The 17,552-nt window shown below is 40.3% G+C and overlaps 1 protein-coding gene across 6 annotated transcripts in view; it reads right to left on the bottom strand.

Annotated features, from left to right (window-relative positions):
* The window catches only part of lrrc7 (leucine rich repeat containing 7), a 90,920-nt gene that overhangs the window by 46,869 nt on the left and 26,499 nt on the right, over positions 1 to 17,552 (bottom strand). For 5 of the 6 annotated variants that reach the window (XM_026344757.1, XM_026344760.1, XM_026344758.1 and 2 more), the window contains exon 1: positions 8,220 to 8,493. The exons of the other annotated variant lie outside the window; for it this stretch is intronic. In XM_026344757.1, coding sequence (XP_026200542.1) covers positions 8,220 to 8,244 — 25 coding nt within the window. In that variant the 5' untranslated portion in view covers positions 8,245 to 8,493. Of the gene's footprint in view, positions 1 to 8,219; positions 8,494 to 17,552 lie in introns of those variants that run through there. 6 annotated transcript variants of the gene reach the window in all.

Here is a 17,552-nt window from a genome sequence, read left to right as displayed (position 1 = left end):
TAACAATAAACACTGGACATTAATTTGTCTGCTAGGAGCTCAAAACTTAACAATGTATGCTCTACACATGTTACGTCTGCAATTATTAGTAGAAGCACACGTAACTTCTTACTCCTAGTATGTAAAAACTGTTTCACCTGAATCATCACGACAATCTTTCCTATGACCACATGTCCCCATCGGTAATGATCAGTACCAAGCAGACAGAGCTTGTTGCAGAGCAGAGTAACAACAGACACCTTCAGTGTCTGGACAGAGGAGACAGGAGGAGAGCAGTCAGAGTGAAGAGGCAGCAAATACATCAGTGTGAAGCCCACTAGTCACGACACAAAGCCACTGTGGAAAACGATTTGACACGACGCCGCTGCCACGGCGTTGTGGGCATCACAAGGCAAATTCAGACCAGTCAGTCAAGGGTGAGACACTTCACTCCCACATACCTGGGCTCCATAAAATTTCACCATCACGATTCACTGCGCTTCAGAGGAACACGTCGTGTGTTAAAACTAATGAGGAACGAGGGGTATGTTTGTTACTGCAGCATTACTGTAACATTAACTCTGAAACTTCACACTTAAGTTGCAAATGTTCTAGCATACAAAAAGCAACAATACGTCAATGCCACAAATGAGCTGTGGAAACACAGACACACACACACACACACAGTCTGTACTTGCTATTTGTCACTCCCCCACTCCCCTACCTCTCGTCATCTCTCTGTCTTTCTAGCTCGAATGGTTTAACTTCCTTATTTGTGGTTCATACTTCTTAATCAACTGAAGTAAAATGATATGAATATGTGGGGTAGCCTGCTAACCTAACATCAGCACAAACTGCATCCTCCAAAATGACTATAATGCTTGAATCAACACCTCTGTCAACCAAAAACTGAACCTTTAAACCTTCACAAAGGGAGAATTTATTGTGTTAGACTACAACTTAAGGCAACTTCAGACTGCACACACTGATCAACAACTTCTAAAGACGGGACTGTTCACACTTAATATTGTTCATTGTACCAGTAAGATGTTCAAAGAACACTATTATATTTATTTTCTACCAAAATGTCTGATCAATCACTGCACTTTTTCCATTTAGGGAAAGATTATGTCCCAGTGTAATGCAGCTAAAACTCACAGTGACTTCAGACACAGAAGTGAAGTCCTCCAGTTGTCATCCAGAGGAGGTATTTTAAAATGAGGAAGGCATAGAGCAAGTCAATAACATTCATTTACATCTACTCCTTAAACTAGAACCACAGGAAGAACTCGATGAAGTCACTTTTTCAGGGTCAAGACAATAAATGTGTTTTCGTCGTAACCTTCAAACAGTGAGGATCAGCCAGAGTGTCCTCACAATGCAGATGTGCTCACTATGATGGTTTCAAAACTAAAACTGACCCTCACAAAAATGATAATGACACGATCTTCACAACCCTCAAACCCCACTCTGAAGGTGCGTCAGAATAAAACAAGTCATGCATGTACACACAGAGTCATAGAGTCACAAGCGGCTCTGCACACTCAGTGCACACATATACACATGCCTGGATGGGCATTCACTAGAGTCTAAATTGACACAATATCCTGAGCACACACACATTCTGGTCTGAGGTCTCCCCTCAGTCACGTGTAGCGCAGTGGTCTATTAACATTCTCCACACATCAGTGCCTACAGTGAGCCTGGGGATTTTGCTCAAATGTAAAGGAAAAATACTGTCAAACAAAATCACCAAACCACTTCTCATGACAGAGATAAGCTCGTGAATGGACACAACCATTCCTCTGAGCTACATTCAAATAGTTTTCTAAAAACATGTTTTTTCACAGCATCTCATGTTTGTGTAATGTTGTTTGTAACTGTAGTAATGAAGGTTTGCGTGCATGGTCGTACTAATGTGACTGGAAAAAATAGTCACAAAATGCAAAACAATTTTGAACTGTTTAAACTTATTATCCTATTTTTAATTATCATATGCACTAAATGACTACAATATGCAAGTACTGCAAAAATATAACTGACTCTGTAACAACTGTAAATAAACTACTGTATGAATGAACTTCTAAATTCTAACTGAACCCCATCGTGCTGGCCGCTGTTCTGCTTCTGTTACGTACTACGTAATATATTGTGACACAGCTTTTTCACCTAAATGATAAATACCATCACGTTTTAATACTGCAATAACATCATAATCTCATTTATCTAAGTCCACTCTGAGAATTATTTTAGAATGAGGCATTCACTTTATCTGACAAGACAATGTTGGGTTTTGTTTAAGTTTAAGTTTCAGGGCGGTCACACAGAGCAGAAAAATGCAAAGTGTTCTGCGATGCAAAAGCAGTGATCAATAGCGCACCAAGTCTCCACGTCTCATCCTGATTGTCTTTACTGTGATGAAAGAATCCTGTTCTCCTATAGTGACCAACCATCGTATAAATTGGCTTTGACGTCAATTTGCAGAAAATGACTGTGTAACAAACATTATTTATAGCCAAACTAATAAAAGTTACTATTGGTCAGATATTATAAGTTACTAAAAAACAGTCAGGTTATGTTTTCTATTTGTATTATCAACAAATCCCACAAGACTAAAACCAACAAGAATTAATCTTGTATGCAGTGTAACCCACGTCTCATTTATACTTCAGAGCTCTGTTTAAGTCCAAAAACTATTAAAAACACACTAATGAGGCACCGTGCTACACTGGGTGACACATTCCTCCATTAACATGTACAAACACACTGTAGTTTATTTTGAGTCAGGCCCAAATACGCTGTCCTGCTGCTGGAAATAGTCACCAGTGCACCAACTCTGCAGCTGGAAATAGTTCCCAACTAGCACTCATTACTCCTGTTTGAGAAATATTTTGCTAAGCTATAATATATATTTAAATATAAATAACGTTCGCTGTGGTTTAAGAAAGGGATTTAGCTTTTTCTGAAAAGTAAAACTATATGTATGGCTAGTTTAAATAGATTTATGTCCTCAGGCTCGAACACGTGTGGGGACTGAGAGCCACAGACAGGCTTTTATTTATAAGATTTACAATTATAAAAAATACCAGATGTCTCCAATAAGGAAGAATTTACACATACAAATGGAGAGATGGCGACAAGAGAGAAAACGCCGTCTTATTGACATAATACAACGTCAAAAAGCAGCAAAACCGAATGAACAGTGACACAACCCATATCTCTGTGTCTTCATGTCCGATAGCCAATGACAGCGGCACTGATACAGACAGAGCAGGAGACAGATGCTGTCGACTCAGAGAGATCACTCTACTTCACACCCATTCTTATTCTGCGCCTTTTAGTCAGTCTGTTCACTTTAATGTTCTGTTTCTTAAAAGTTTCTCAGTTGATCTGAGTCACAATATTTTTTTTAAATGAGAATGAAAACTGTAGCTGTTGCTAATTGTAATTAAATGTTCACTGCAATCATCTACGTTTACTTCATCTCATTGGTAGTTGTGGTTATTTTTATTACACTGAAATGTCCATTTTTATTAGAGATTCAATCACCTCCATGTTACACAGTGAATCTCCAATGGATGATTTCAGAGGCTCCAACAGAAGCCTGCTCATTTTCTCCCTGCTGCTCATATTCAAACTCTCTTCTGACCAGAGGCTCTTTGTCCCATCATCATCATCCACCACAACACATGGATAAACCACCGCAGGATGCAGACAGTTCAGCAGCCTCCTCCTCCTGACGCTGTCACACTTCACATTCCTTCCAGGAATAACCGAATCAGTTTGTACTTGGCTCATGTGTTGTGAAGGTCGACTATTTCATACAGATGTCAGATGTAGTACTCACTTTTTTATATCATTTGAAGCTCTTGTAGTGGGAAGTTATTGCAAAGCTATGAACCAAAACCCAAACTTCTAATGAAGTGATGTTTCTGCACTTTGACTTTTTATTGAGAAATAAAGCTTGTTTAAGAAAACATAAAAAATATATGGAGGCAAATACAACTGCACATGTGCACACACTCACACACACACACACACACACACACACAGACAGTTGTGTTACCATCAGTCCATAGTACCTTATATTGCCACATACAGTACATCAGAGACAATTATCCTAATTTTAAACATAGTCCCAAACCTAATATTTAACGATTAAGCTAACAAGGACTCGCTTTATGTCCCCAGCAGGAGAAAAGGTGAATCTCTCCAGTGACAGAACAGATTTATATCCCACAACATGAGCAACACAAGCACACAGGTGCACACACACACAAAACAGAGCAGATTCAGCAGAAACACAGGGTCAAACCGTATGACACACTGGGCAAGTGTGAAAGACTCAGCTATCCGCACGCACGCACGCACACACACACACACACACACACACAGTATAGTGTGAAACACTTTGCTACAGTCCCGCCAGGTTGTTTAACAACTGCACATGTACCTATGGCTTTTGCCAAACTGTTAATATCAGCATACAAATATCAAACCTTTGTTTTCTGTGTATCTGGACACTGAGCTACATATGTGGCTATGCTGCCTTTTTTTCCACACCCCCGAGAGGCTGCATTATCTCACACGATACTGCTACAGCCGCAACACTCAGGATTCACTTGCTCCTTGTCAGTGACAGGTCGCCGTCTTTAGTGTTCTTGTAGCTGTCACAATAGATGAGAGGAGATTATTTGTTGACACAGACAAAAACCAGAAGCTCTACGACCTGTCCCTTCACTGTATCACAAGAAAGATGCAGCCTGGTGAGCCACAGCTGTGCATCTTGGACCCCTGTGGCATCACATGACACTGCTGGAGCAGGCGTTTTGAGCTGTAGGGTCTAGTTTTGGCCACAGAAAACAACCTTTTTGTCCCGTTTTTGTGTTAACGTGAGAAAACAAATAAGAGAAAACAGGTAATTCTGTACTTGTGCAATTTTCTGCTTACTATGTCAAATCTGTAGTTGTTCTCTTCTTAAAACACCGCTGTCTTTACATTGCTCAATTTAAGCAAATATGCCTGTTTCTACTCAGTAGCACTTTTAAGTAAAACATCCAAATGAAAAATGGCAGAAATAACATTAAATATTTCACACTTCTTTAAAACTGTACAGAAGCAGGATCCATCTGTACGTTGAGCCAAAAAATTATGTCACCCTGGAGGGAACAATGTGCATGATGCAACCATGGCAACGCCGTCACTGAGAGTGGACAGCATTGACGCTACCATACAAATCTGTCCTCACACTCTCAGTAAAGAATAAAATCACATTAAACCAGTTAAATGAACAAAACAAATGAGATAAATTTATCCTCTGAGCGACCAGTTTGGAACAGTTTCCAGCAGCCCGTGTGAACCTACAATACAGAATGTGCCGTGACGAAGAGGATAATGTTTCTGTCTGTTCCTCCTCACTCCCTTCCTCCTCTACTCTTCTCGTGTTCTCTAAAATACTGCAAAGGTTCCCTGACACGGATTTCTGTGCTTTTCAGAAAATGCAACAAAACTGAGGCAGTAGTGTATTTTAGGCTTAAAAGTTGAGCACTGCTTAAAGTCATACCCCATCCAAAATCTAAAATTCACTCCATGTGGGTTTTTAAAGGTGACTAAAAAACATCTGCAGCTTTGTTCAGGCTGTGTTCGAGTCACAAACCATTCACAGCAACAAACACCTACGTTTCAATTTTTACTTTGAACAAACAGGTAACTATTTAGGTTATGAAAAGTAAAAATTAAATAGTTAAATAATCCTAATCACTAGTTTACAGAGTGCCAGGTGACCAGTCATCAAACTAGCTTCATTAGTTAATCATCATATCTTAATTCGACAGCTTGACTCTTCTCCTCTGTCCATCCATCAACTCAATATTTCTCCAGCAGTCATAACTTTAAAATAACATATCTTTATGCCGCTGCCTCATTTGAAGCATCAAAGCTCAGTCAAAAAGATGTTCTGTCAAAGGCCATCATGACAAGGTCACATAGAGACCATAATCATCATCCGCGATAAAATCACAATCCAGCCTCATCATAAAACACACTGCGGATGTACTGGTATCTGTCCTCCTTCCCTCACTGGGTCTCTCTCCCTTGGCCTATCACCATGACGATGGGAGCCGGTTCCATGGATACAGTCACTAGGCAACCAGCAGCATCAGCAGCAGGAACAGCAGTGTCCTCTCTGAGCAGTAGTGGAGCAGCAGAGAGAGTCTGAGCCAACATTCCTCCTCTAGCTCCATGCAAGTTTGCTCTCTGCATAGGAAATGTTGATGCATTTATTGTGTCTTGGATCTGAAGCCTTGTACTTTACACTCAATGCTGGAGCTGCTTAATTTAGACTTGCATGAGCGAATCTATAGTTAGACTAAAAAGGGTACAGTATGTGAAGGGGAAAGCAGATGATGGCTGGTTTGAGTCTGATGCAGCTGTTTAAAAATACATACAGTACACAGTATATCATCACTAGTGTTAGCAGTTAGCATCACTACTGGCACCAATGTGCGCTTTGGTTTCTCAGCCTCTCTATGCCAAAACCCTACAATACAACAATAAATAATAACATCAACTATTATTTTCATTACCTATTGAATCCGCTAAATGTTTTCTCGATCAAGCAGTAATTGATTTGATTTTGAAAATAAAATACTTGCCCCAAAAGAGACAAAAGCCAGTATTCAGATCATTAGCTTCATTAAAAGTCTGAGGTTTTATCAGCAAATTTACTCTAAGTTTGAAAAGCACAATTAGAAAAGCCTGTCTCTGTCGGTGTCTGTATGCTGAAACAAGAATAATGAGAAGTAACACAAGCTGACATGAGTGTAAAACTTAATGAAACACAATGACCTCATAAGAGGATATTCTTGTCACTGCACATTGCTCCTGGTTTTAGAAAAATTAATCCTATGTTGTGTTCAAAAACCTGGCAAAATAACTACATGGATAAATGTAATGCAATAACCAAGCAAGAGCACAAGAAACAAGACGTGGGTCCTAAAATGTTGAGGAGTGGAAGTATAAAATAATAATGCAAATGATTAAAAGAGAAAAAAGGTACTTAAGTAAATATAGGTGAACAAGTCATCTAATACTGTCGTAAGATTTTGGTGGAAAGCACAGTCTCAGAAATCACTTTGGGGTCTCCAAAGAGTAGCTAGTAAATTGTGTATTTCTACCAACAGAAAGATAAGAAAATACACAAACTACACAAAGAACAAGACGGCAAATTATAAATTTTAGATTTTTGGAGGATTATGTGTCAGATCGGTGGTCAAAGACAGAGAGCTATATTGAAAACACACAATTGTCTGTTTGCAAAATTATACAAAATAAGGCTATTAGTAATGACTGCAAAAACCCTGCTGAAGAGAAAATGTATTAATAGAACCCATCTTAGGAAGAACAGAGAGAGAGGCTTTGAAATATGTTGCATTGAAGATTGTAATTAAATATTCCCTTTGATTAGAAGTAGCCCTTTGTTGAATGTTGCTTTTGGTGCTGTGCAAGTCAGAAAGGCGCACTATATATGTGCTGTAGCCTAAGAATACAACAGGATAATAAAAGAGAGCACATAACCCGACAAATGATAAACCTGGAAATAAAACTACTTAACCCTGTACAGGTGTATAACAGCTGCAATAAACCATTTAGCCAGATGCTTAACAAGCCTTTGTCTTTACGCCTGTAACAAGCATGACAGACTGATATGGCTGAAGAATGGGTGAGAAAGACTAATAATAACTGGACTATTAGTGTGTGTGTTCTGTCATGGTAGCTTCATGCTATCACCGCTTCAGGCTACATGTCAGGGCAGGAGGGTATATGACACTGCATCATATATCATCCACACACACACACACACACACACACCTCGCTTTCTCTCCAGTCATGGATGTTTCATTAGCTCATCACAAAGCATGAAAGGCCCTTGGATGAGGGTTTATGAAAGGATGAGGGCACTATTTGGATTATCATATAAATGATCCTCTGCCAGGTCTTGTTGCTTTATGATTTCAATGATGCTGCAAACAGTAGGCATGATAGACGTGCACTCAAACATGGATGATCATGGAAGTCCTGTGTGTATACAGTACATATGATGCATATGACAGCACATTAATGGGACATTGCGGATACATAAATGTGAATTTGTGCAATAAGGTCACACACAGTGGTTATTAACTGATAGTGATTTAAAGGATGCCAACCACAGACATACTGCAGCAGGTATGTGTCCTTACGTTGTAAAGTAGAGTAGTTATCCATCTGTCAGGCTGCTGGTGGCGGATCCGTTTTACCAATAAATAAATAAAGAAATAGGATTCAAATCACTCAGTGGCTCCTGAGAACACCGCAGCACCGGACGGGATCAGCCTACCGGGACGAACCGAGCCGGTGTGAAACCAGGACAGGTACCCGCGCTACCAGCTGCCCCCGGGGCCGCACGACGGATGACCTGAGCGCATTAACCCGAGTAGTGTGACTCATTTCAGGATCATTCGGTGAGGTTTTAAATCCAAGTCGGTTACACACGCTCACACACCGCCTTCAGTCAGATGCCTCGCTCCGCCTCCATGTAAAAAAAAAAAACCACCCAGCCAAGATGCGGACACACCGGGGAGAGAAATGTCAGCGTGCGGCTCCAAAAATCACACCAGGAACGGATCCGTGCCCGACGCGCAGAGCGGTGCCCTTCTCCTCCTCCGTCTCCTTCTTCTTCTTCTTCTTCTTCTCCCTTACCGAAAATCCCGCTGCAGGGAAAACACATTCAGCAGGAGCGTCTCCTCCCATCCATCCCCCGTAGAGAGAGAGAGAGAGAGAGAGAGGGAGAGAGGGTGAGGAGGGGGGATGAAGATGGAAAGAGGACGCCAGAGTAGGTGCGTTTGCGCGTGCGCGTAGGTGTGTTCTAAGCCAAATTGTGCGCGGAAGTTTGTGTGTGAGGGGATAAAAAAATGGAAGTCGTCTTTTTTATCTCATTGTGACACACGCACACACACACACACACACACACACTCTCTCTCTTAATGGAGCTTGTCCATGAGACTGTTGCCAGGCTGCTTCTATCTTTTCCTGTGAGGAAAAATGTTTCTCCTGTGGACAGAAATAGCTCAAACCATGTGAAAAGAGGAGGTTTTGTATACTTATGGGTGCTGGGCGTCTTCACAGGGTTTTGTTTTGCTTAATGTGACCTACAGTAATGCTGCATACAACATGCACAAGTTTGGGCAGCTCTAGACAAACTGCACATTTTGATCATATCTCAAGTGAGAAGTAAATGTAAACTGCTACAGACAAACATTCACATCAGCTTCTTCAAATGCATTGATGCACACTGCTAAATATTGAATGCACTGTCACTGTCCTCATTGTATTGACAATTGAAATGGTATTTGCATTATACTATGTCAGTGTTAGTGCTGATGTGCAGATAGAAATTGCTTTTTTAACTGCACATTAATTAATGTAGTTATTTTTTTAACTATATATTTTTATATGTTTTTTATGTTTTGGTTTTAATTACATGTAACTAGTTACTTCCCAAAACAGGTTATAGGTAAACTCTAATTTAATGTGCCAATCACCCCAACTACTACCCCCTTACACTAAGTATTGGGCCACTCTACGTCCTTCATTGGTACTGAGAGCTGGAGCTGGATATAAATTATAAGATGCAAAATTGTCCAATATACTATAACTGTTGTGGATATGGGGCAAAGATTGCAAGCAGGGTGCAGCAGGTTGAAGTCCAACACTTCAGGTTGAATTTGTGCAGGGAAGGTGACAGTGGTGCCTCTACCCTGACTATCACTGCTATGGGGCTCTTGAGGACAACACTTCACCCACAGTTCCTTCAGCAAATCTGTCCAGAAGCCAACAGATCACACTGCGGCTGCAAAATAGCACTCAGCAAAAATCTATTATCAATTAATTATCAAATAATCAATTATCAGTTGCATGTAAAGCAACAGTAAGAGTTCCATCCATGTCAGTGAGGATATTTGTTTCAAACGATACTCAAATTCAAACAGTGTAGACAATCCTGCCACGTGCTATAATGCTGCACTGCTAACCATGGTCCAGTAGTATAGGAGGTCGTGACAACATCAGAAGCACAGCTACATGACAATGGTGCTATAACCATGGCATGAAATACATAAATAAATAAAGATTTCTAACTCCTCTCGACCTCTTCTGTACCCGTAGGTCTAAGGTGTCGTGGGTTTGATCAACCTCCAACATTTGAGAACTAAACATAAGTGCGGACGTTCAGCTCTACCTCCTCTCTACTTTACTCAACTCTAACAAATCAGAGTATCCTTATGCCATCTGTGCCAGTTGGCAGTGCCAGGACAAAGCTCCAGCTAATCCCAGATGGCAGCACTGGGATTCTCCAAGATTGACTGAGTTTAACAACAGTCTGTGAGAAAACAGGAAGCGGGCCAGCCAGTCACTCAGTTAGTCATTAAGTCATCTCTCTGTCTCTCGATCTTCTCGGTTTTCCGGGTGGCCTTAGAAGATGGTAAAACGTCAGCTTCAACCTCGGAGCCTTCAGCTTCCACTTCCAAACCTCTTAAAGAGTGAATCTAAAAGGTTCAAGGTGTAACATCGGCAGCTGGGTTTGTTGCCTGGCAACAGCAGCAGCCAAGGTTAGAGGGCCTTGAGCTTTTTAATAAAAGTGTATAGAAGTTTTGTTTTCACAATAAGATGTGCAACAATGAAGTGGTCTACTTTTAGAAAACAGACGACACGAATGGAAAAAGTAAGTAAGTAGAGATTTTCTAGGCTTGTTTGCAAACATGTAGAGTAACAGATGTGTGAAATGTTCAAGAATCACTGCACACTTACTCTAAAGTAAGAGTAGATCTGACGCTTGTCCCCTTTTTTCCCCAACAGGACAAGCTGCTTGTCCAAACACCAACTTATACGTAGGCCAATTTGGGAAATAACATAATGAAACATTAAAGACATCGGGAAATTAAGACTCTCTAGGAGGTGAGATCAGCTACAAGTTGGTGCTGGTGTTCGGTCTTTATTTAGGTCCAACTGGACATTTGGAAAACTATACTCAGTCAGTCATTAGCAGTTCAAACTTGCAATAAGAGACAACTAAAAGTGCATCGTGTCTGACTGTGTGTCTGAAGTATTTTATATTTTTATGATTTCTAAGCAGATTTATAGAGATTTAACTGCATGGGACAAACAAATGACCCAATACAAAGTAAAATGACTCTAGTTGCTAACAGGACAAGACAATGGACACAACTTTAATGGGGTTAAATAAATGAAATGAAACAAAATGTCCAGTCTCCTTATAAGACGAACTTCCACAGCCTGTATAAACGTGTAGAAATAAAGGCTCATAACAGACTTATGGGTAGTGCCTTTCTGTAGCTGACATTTTAGGGTGACAGTGACTTAGTTAGAGGAGCACTCGTCCATGGTCCATAGTCTGACTCCCAGTTCCATATGGCCATATAAGTACATACTATAAGTTATAATTTGTCTCCATTTACTTGTTGTTTGTTGTTTAATACCAGGTTAAGATATGAACAATGGTGTGTTGGAAAATGAGACATGCTTGCTGCTGCAGTTTGGTTCATCTGGAGACATCTGATTGCACACGTTGGTAGTCGTGTTAGTAGGGCACTGCAGTAGTCAAGATGAGACATGGTGAGTGCCTGCGTATCCAGAGGGTAGGGGTTGGAGCCAACAAAGGCCCCTTTTTCCAAGAAACTAAGTTGATAAGTTGTCAAATTTAAATAAAATAAATGAGAAACAGAACATTTTACACTTTGACACAGGTCCTTTTTCGGGAATCTCGGATTGAGCTGTTTTTGCCCACAGGTCCTATTTTGAGCAGCTCTTGTTTACAGAGCCAAGCATAGATATGCTATAAAACATAGGTCGCACGTCTGTACATTTAGAGAGCTCGACTATTTCAGGCAACACATTGCATCTCTTCCTCACCTCGTCCCTACTGTATCCTGTGAGTGTAGCTGAAAATTACAATGATGCTCATTATATCCCCATGGCAGGATTCCCGGCTCTGTAGATTCAGTAAAAACAATAGGCAATAGATAGTAGTTCTCAGTTGATTTTCTTACTTATTATGCTGAAGCCACCATTTTTCCTCCAGCACTATTATGCACAGCAATCCTACCGATAAAATGTATCAGCAAATACTGGCTGGATTGCAGTGACATTTGGTTTAGACATTCATAGCCACATTGGAATGATTTGTAATAAATTTGGTGCCGTCATCGAGACAAAGTTCTAATATGCTGCTTGGTGAACAAATACCTGTGAAACTAAAAACATGGGAACTGGTGTTTTGTCCTGAATATAGCTAAAAATAACAATAACATGCGATCAGCCTAATCCTTAACACTAATTAGGAATGTGAACACTAGACTTATGGGAAAGTGGCTTTTTTCATCGCTATGTTTAAAACCTGATAAACACAGGTTAATATGAAGTTCATATGGGTATATGCTGTACAGCCACAAGATTAAACGCACCTGGTGCTTTTAATGTTGTGGTGGACATGGGTCAGCATGTTCTGTCCCATAAGCAGCAAGTTGTTGAGACTTGTCGTGGCCGGCGTTATGTTTTTTCTCATGCTGACCAGTGTCCACCACTACATTAAAGCCATATTGCTGCTGTTCATTCCAGCTATTATAACGTTAGGGTTATTGCTAGTAATAGCGTATAGTCATTGATGGTCACGGAAAGCATTGATACGAACTCGTGTGTGCCTGTTTGTCTCAGTGGAGCATGGATGTTGAGAGAATAGTTTCATTACAGCTGTATCCACATAGAAATAGGAATTCAGACATACACACTCCACTGCACCCCAGAGAGACAATGTGAGTATGAGATGGTGCCCTGCAGGTAACAGGATGTCATGCAGCGAGGTGACAGCCTGGTGCACTGCCAACAAAATATGAGTTGTGTCATTAAATCACTCACGCCTCAATAGTTGCTTCCTCTTAGGATGTTCACCAAGTTAATGTTGCCATGCAACAAATACAACCTGACCCAGTGAGGAGAAGAAACACTTTACAGGGAGTGGTAAAATGAACGAGCAAACAAAAAGATCAAGGTAATGGTACTAAAGGATTAATGGGTTTAAACATTTCAATGTAACATCACAAGGTGTGAATTTCAGAGAGGTAGCAGGTGTAATTAAGGCCAACAGGATTGAGTAATCTATGGCACAAGGTCCCAACAGAGCAAGTCAAAGCCAACAATAAGTATTAGAAAAATAAAAAGAAAGTCACAGAGTAAAAATGAACATCATTCAGCCATCACCAGCCGTTAGCTCAGCTGAACATGTTTTTATGTTTTTTTACCTCTAGAGGAGAAACAGCACAGCAGAAGTGTCACTCTGTGGATGTAAAATGTAATATGATGGATCCATAAAGAACCATATTGTGGCAAACTCAAGCACACAACACTGTATAATTCAAGTTTTGTATATCCAGCATTTTGTGAGTGTGTTTCAGGCATCAAGCGGTAAATGTACTTTACTTTACAAGTTAGTCAGTGAAAGTGCTGAACGTGACTTTAGCTTTTAATGCATTTTAGGGAAAAATCATGATCATTACCTGAGGCACTGGGTAGAGTGTGGCAGAGCGCAGTAGAGTGCAGCAGAGCAGGGAGGCTGGCTGAGCAGAGTGGATTGATTTCAAATATTATGTTAGAACTAACTTAAGTTGAAGCATCGTCACCAATCGCGCTGTGCATTTGGAGTACAAACGTATAAGATGGAACATCATTTAGGCTGTAGGTTTAAAAAGTATGACATTTCTGCAAATGTCAAATGTGGAAGGAAGAAATATTACAACTAGTTTTGTATTTGAATGAAGAATTGTACAAATAATGATTATTTTTGTGTGTGATTAAATTGGAATATTATGACAAAACATGTGACCTAATAATTCTACATTCATAAATTTGCTTGTATGACTCCCTAAACAGTAATTTCCTTAGATGAATAATGTCTAAAGTCTCCATTTCTATCAACAAAGTCAATCCCACTGCAGTTTTCTTTAGTTTGCTGTAGATTAGAGACTTGTTTGAATATAGGATTATCAGTATACTGAGTTGTGAGTATAATAAACCTCAACAAGTCTGATTCCATCAAGATCTACAAATATAACAATAATTGATTAGTGCAGAAGAGAGATGACATGAACAGAGCAGAAGAGTAGGCAGCCTTGTCCCACAGTCTTCATCCTGCCAATATGAAATGTCCATGGTTGCCACGGAAACACAGTTTCATAAATCTCTTTTTTTTTCTGGGGCCAGAAGTTGCAGTTTATAAAGCTGTCTTGTGCACAGTGCCCATTACTGTCTGTATTGTAAGCCTTAAGATCTGTTAGGTATTAGGTGTGGGAAGATACCAAGTTTTAGTCTGCTCCCACTGAGATGACTAATTGGCTGGCTGGCCGACCGACAGGCTGAGCGACTGACTGAGAACGAGAGACAGGTGAGGAAAGACGGGAAATACAAGGGATTACATGGTAGGTAGGAGTCTGTATTTGGACGACGCGATAAGATGAATCAGAGCATGACGGCGTTTATACAGAGAAGGACACAAAAGTGGCTCCAGCTTAGGAGGAACTAGTGAAACACACTGACTGTGGATGTTTGGAAGGATGCTGGTTCACAGCACTGCTGATACCTTAATATAACACTCCTGGTACATAGTGTTGCATGCATCCAAGCTACTTTTAGTCGGTATTACTCAGAAACTCCATTACAAAGAACAAAATAGCATATTTCCTGGTTTTTAATGTAGTTTCTGAAAAGCCACCTCTCTTTAATGTCTCACTCTGAGAGTATAGTCTCTCTCCATACTGCACTGCACCTTATATGGCATTTTGTGAATGGGTGTTGCTAGGTAACTGCTGTGCAGTAAAGCATGACAACTTGGTTCTCGTGTTAAGGATGATTAAGGATGAAGACAACAGTTTTTAAGCACTGGAGCTGCGGATACGACTCGAGGAATTAGCTGTTTAGAGGATCTGCAGTTTTTATTAAGACGCACAAAACACACAATGGTTTCCACCTCAGTGTGCGTCATTGTGCGCTAAGTATTTTATTTCATCCAAATGAAACTGTAATTCCACATCACCATAACACTAGTACAGGGGGGGCTAAACCTGGTCCTTAAGGACCTAGTAACTTATATTACCATATAACATAAACTGCACAGTTCTACAGCGAGTCCAGGTCAGATTAAGTGTATTCCTGGTCTTTTAAAGGAAAACCTGAAAACCAGATGGAACCACTCCCTAACTGATGAGGACAGGTGCTTCCTGTGAATAGTCGTCCTTCCATTCCTGGATTTAACGTCACACCTGGTTAGCTGTGAGATTCACTGAGCCATCCCTACTATTGACGTACGCCTGACAAATTATGGGTCAAAAGTCAAGAATCTGTTTTGTCATGCTTATCATTCTCCTGGTATTTCTAGAGTCGTGTCTTCCTCTCTGTCTTAATTAAATTTTTTTATTTAATTCTCCCTTTTTCACCTCACTTCAGCTAATGTTTTGTTTTTATCTCTCTGAGATAGAGACATCAGATTCCTGGTTACACTGATTTATCACATTGTCAGTTTGTGTATTATACTATTTTGTATGCATTTGAGCATTTAATTATCCTCTGACACTAAACACATTTCAGCTTGCTTGTTTTGGAGAGGAGATAGATTTTCCCTGACCTCTTTTCTAAACGTCTACATCTTTTCAGGACACTACACCTCTGCTATTTTTTCCTTCTGCCAACCCCCCTGTTCTCTATCAGTCTATCTTCTGTATGTTTAATGTCTACGTCACCATTAGCACTCTGGATGGATGGGTACATGGGTGAATTTCTGGATTTCTTTCTCCTCCTTACACTTTATCTCACACATTCTGCCTCTCACTTCCATGCCTCCTCTTCCTCTCACTTGCGTCAGCACTTCTGCCTGCTGATGAATATATGAATGAGATTAAAACACACACACACACACAAATACACACACTCTCTGCTTCTCTAGCACATAGCCTACATCGCACGAGGACAAACATTTTATCACTAGTGATGCAAATATCCACTGACTTTTTAAAGACCTAATTTTTGTTAGTTATTTTAGAATGAACTATGATAAAATACAGCATCCATTTTGTGTTTAAGGAACTTAAAATTAGAGCATGAACACCACCTGATAATAAGGTAATTCTACAGTCAGGAGACATCCTGTGTGACTTTAATTCCCTTCTTTAAATCAATGCACAACATAATTTGCAACAAGTAAATAATGCAGCTATAGTCTATTCCTTCCTGTTTACAGGCTCCCCCCCACACACACAGGGAAAGGTGCATTTGTGTGTGTATAAACCACATTTTGCAGAACCAGAAGGTATAATTGGCCCTTTACTCCAGGACACAGAGGGATAGATGAAGGATTTGAGGTAAAGCTGGAGGGATGGACAGAAGGAATAGATGAAAGCTCCAGGAGAAGCTCCAGGAAACCAATCTATGTGAAGAAATAATGAAAGAGAGAGAGAACAAACACAGATGCAGAGAGAAAGACAGATGATGTGAGGCGGAGATGGATGAAGTGGCACTTTTCCCTCTTTTCCTTTCTCTTCTTTTCCTTTCTTTCTGTTGCTATGGCAACCATTCCTGCCATCGCTGAAGAAGACAAGATACCTGTGGAGAGGAAGATAAGACCGCAGAGGAGCAAATGGATAGATGAAGATGGATAGAAGAGAGACGGACGGAAACACTTTCTTTTTACACTCCAGACCGTGCTGATATGTGCACAGTGATGCAACTGTTGGCCGGTATGGACATGTGGGGAAATACGCTTATTTGTTTTCTTGCTGAGACTTAGACGTGGAAATTTATACCACTCTCAACAAGCTGAAAACCGTCAGTCCAGCAATAAAGTTGCTCCTTATACTGCAAGTGTTGCTGCAGTCTTGACCTTTACAGTGCGCTCTGTACCCTGATACAGTAAACTGAATTTACAATAACGAACCACAGAAATTCTCACACTGGAGGAACTCAAAGCACATAATGTTTGTTATTTTTGGTCAAAGAATTAATCATCAAGCTTGTTTCTGAATAATAATAGATGATTTAGACTGTCTAATCAGTTAAATTGTTTTAGCAATCCTTAGATTACTGTGGAAGGGCATGACTAACATACAAGCAAAACAATTCAGGTCCACTAAATAATCAACAAGCTTTTAGCCCACATCTCCTTCCAAGCAGCATCCACATGGAGACAGATGAATCACCGCAAATAACAGCACAGTGGACTGGATTATTACCTGGTACAAACACATTAATCTCATTCAAGGAAAAACATGCATTGTAACAGATTTACTATGTGGGTGAGTAGATACAAACAATTTAAAAGCATGCGTCACATCGCTCACCAAACTGAGGAGGTGGGCTATATCAATGGTTGCACAAGGTTAGCGGCAAAGGCTTTGCAGAGATCTCCTGAAAATACCTGCATCAATAAATTCTGCGTTGACAAGGAGCATAGAGTAGTGCCATAAGTCAGAATCAGA

This window comes from Anabas testudineus, chromosome 4, assembly GCF_900324465.2.
Source record: "Anabas testudineus chromosome 4, fAnaTes1.2, whole genome shotgun sequence".
Classification (NCBI taxonomy): domain Eukaryota; kingdom Metazoa; phylum Chordata; class Actinopteri; order Anabantiformes; family Anabantidae; genus Anabas; species Anabas testudineus.
The sequence above is the reverse complement of the archived record's forward strand: the minus strand, read 5'-3'. Positions and strand labels throughout refer to the sequence as shown.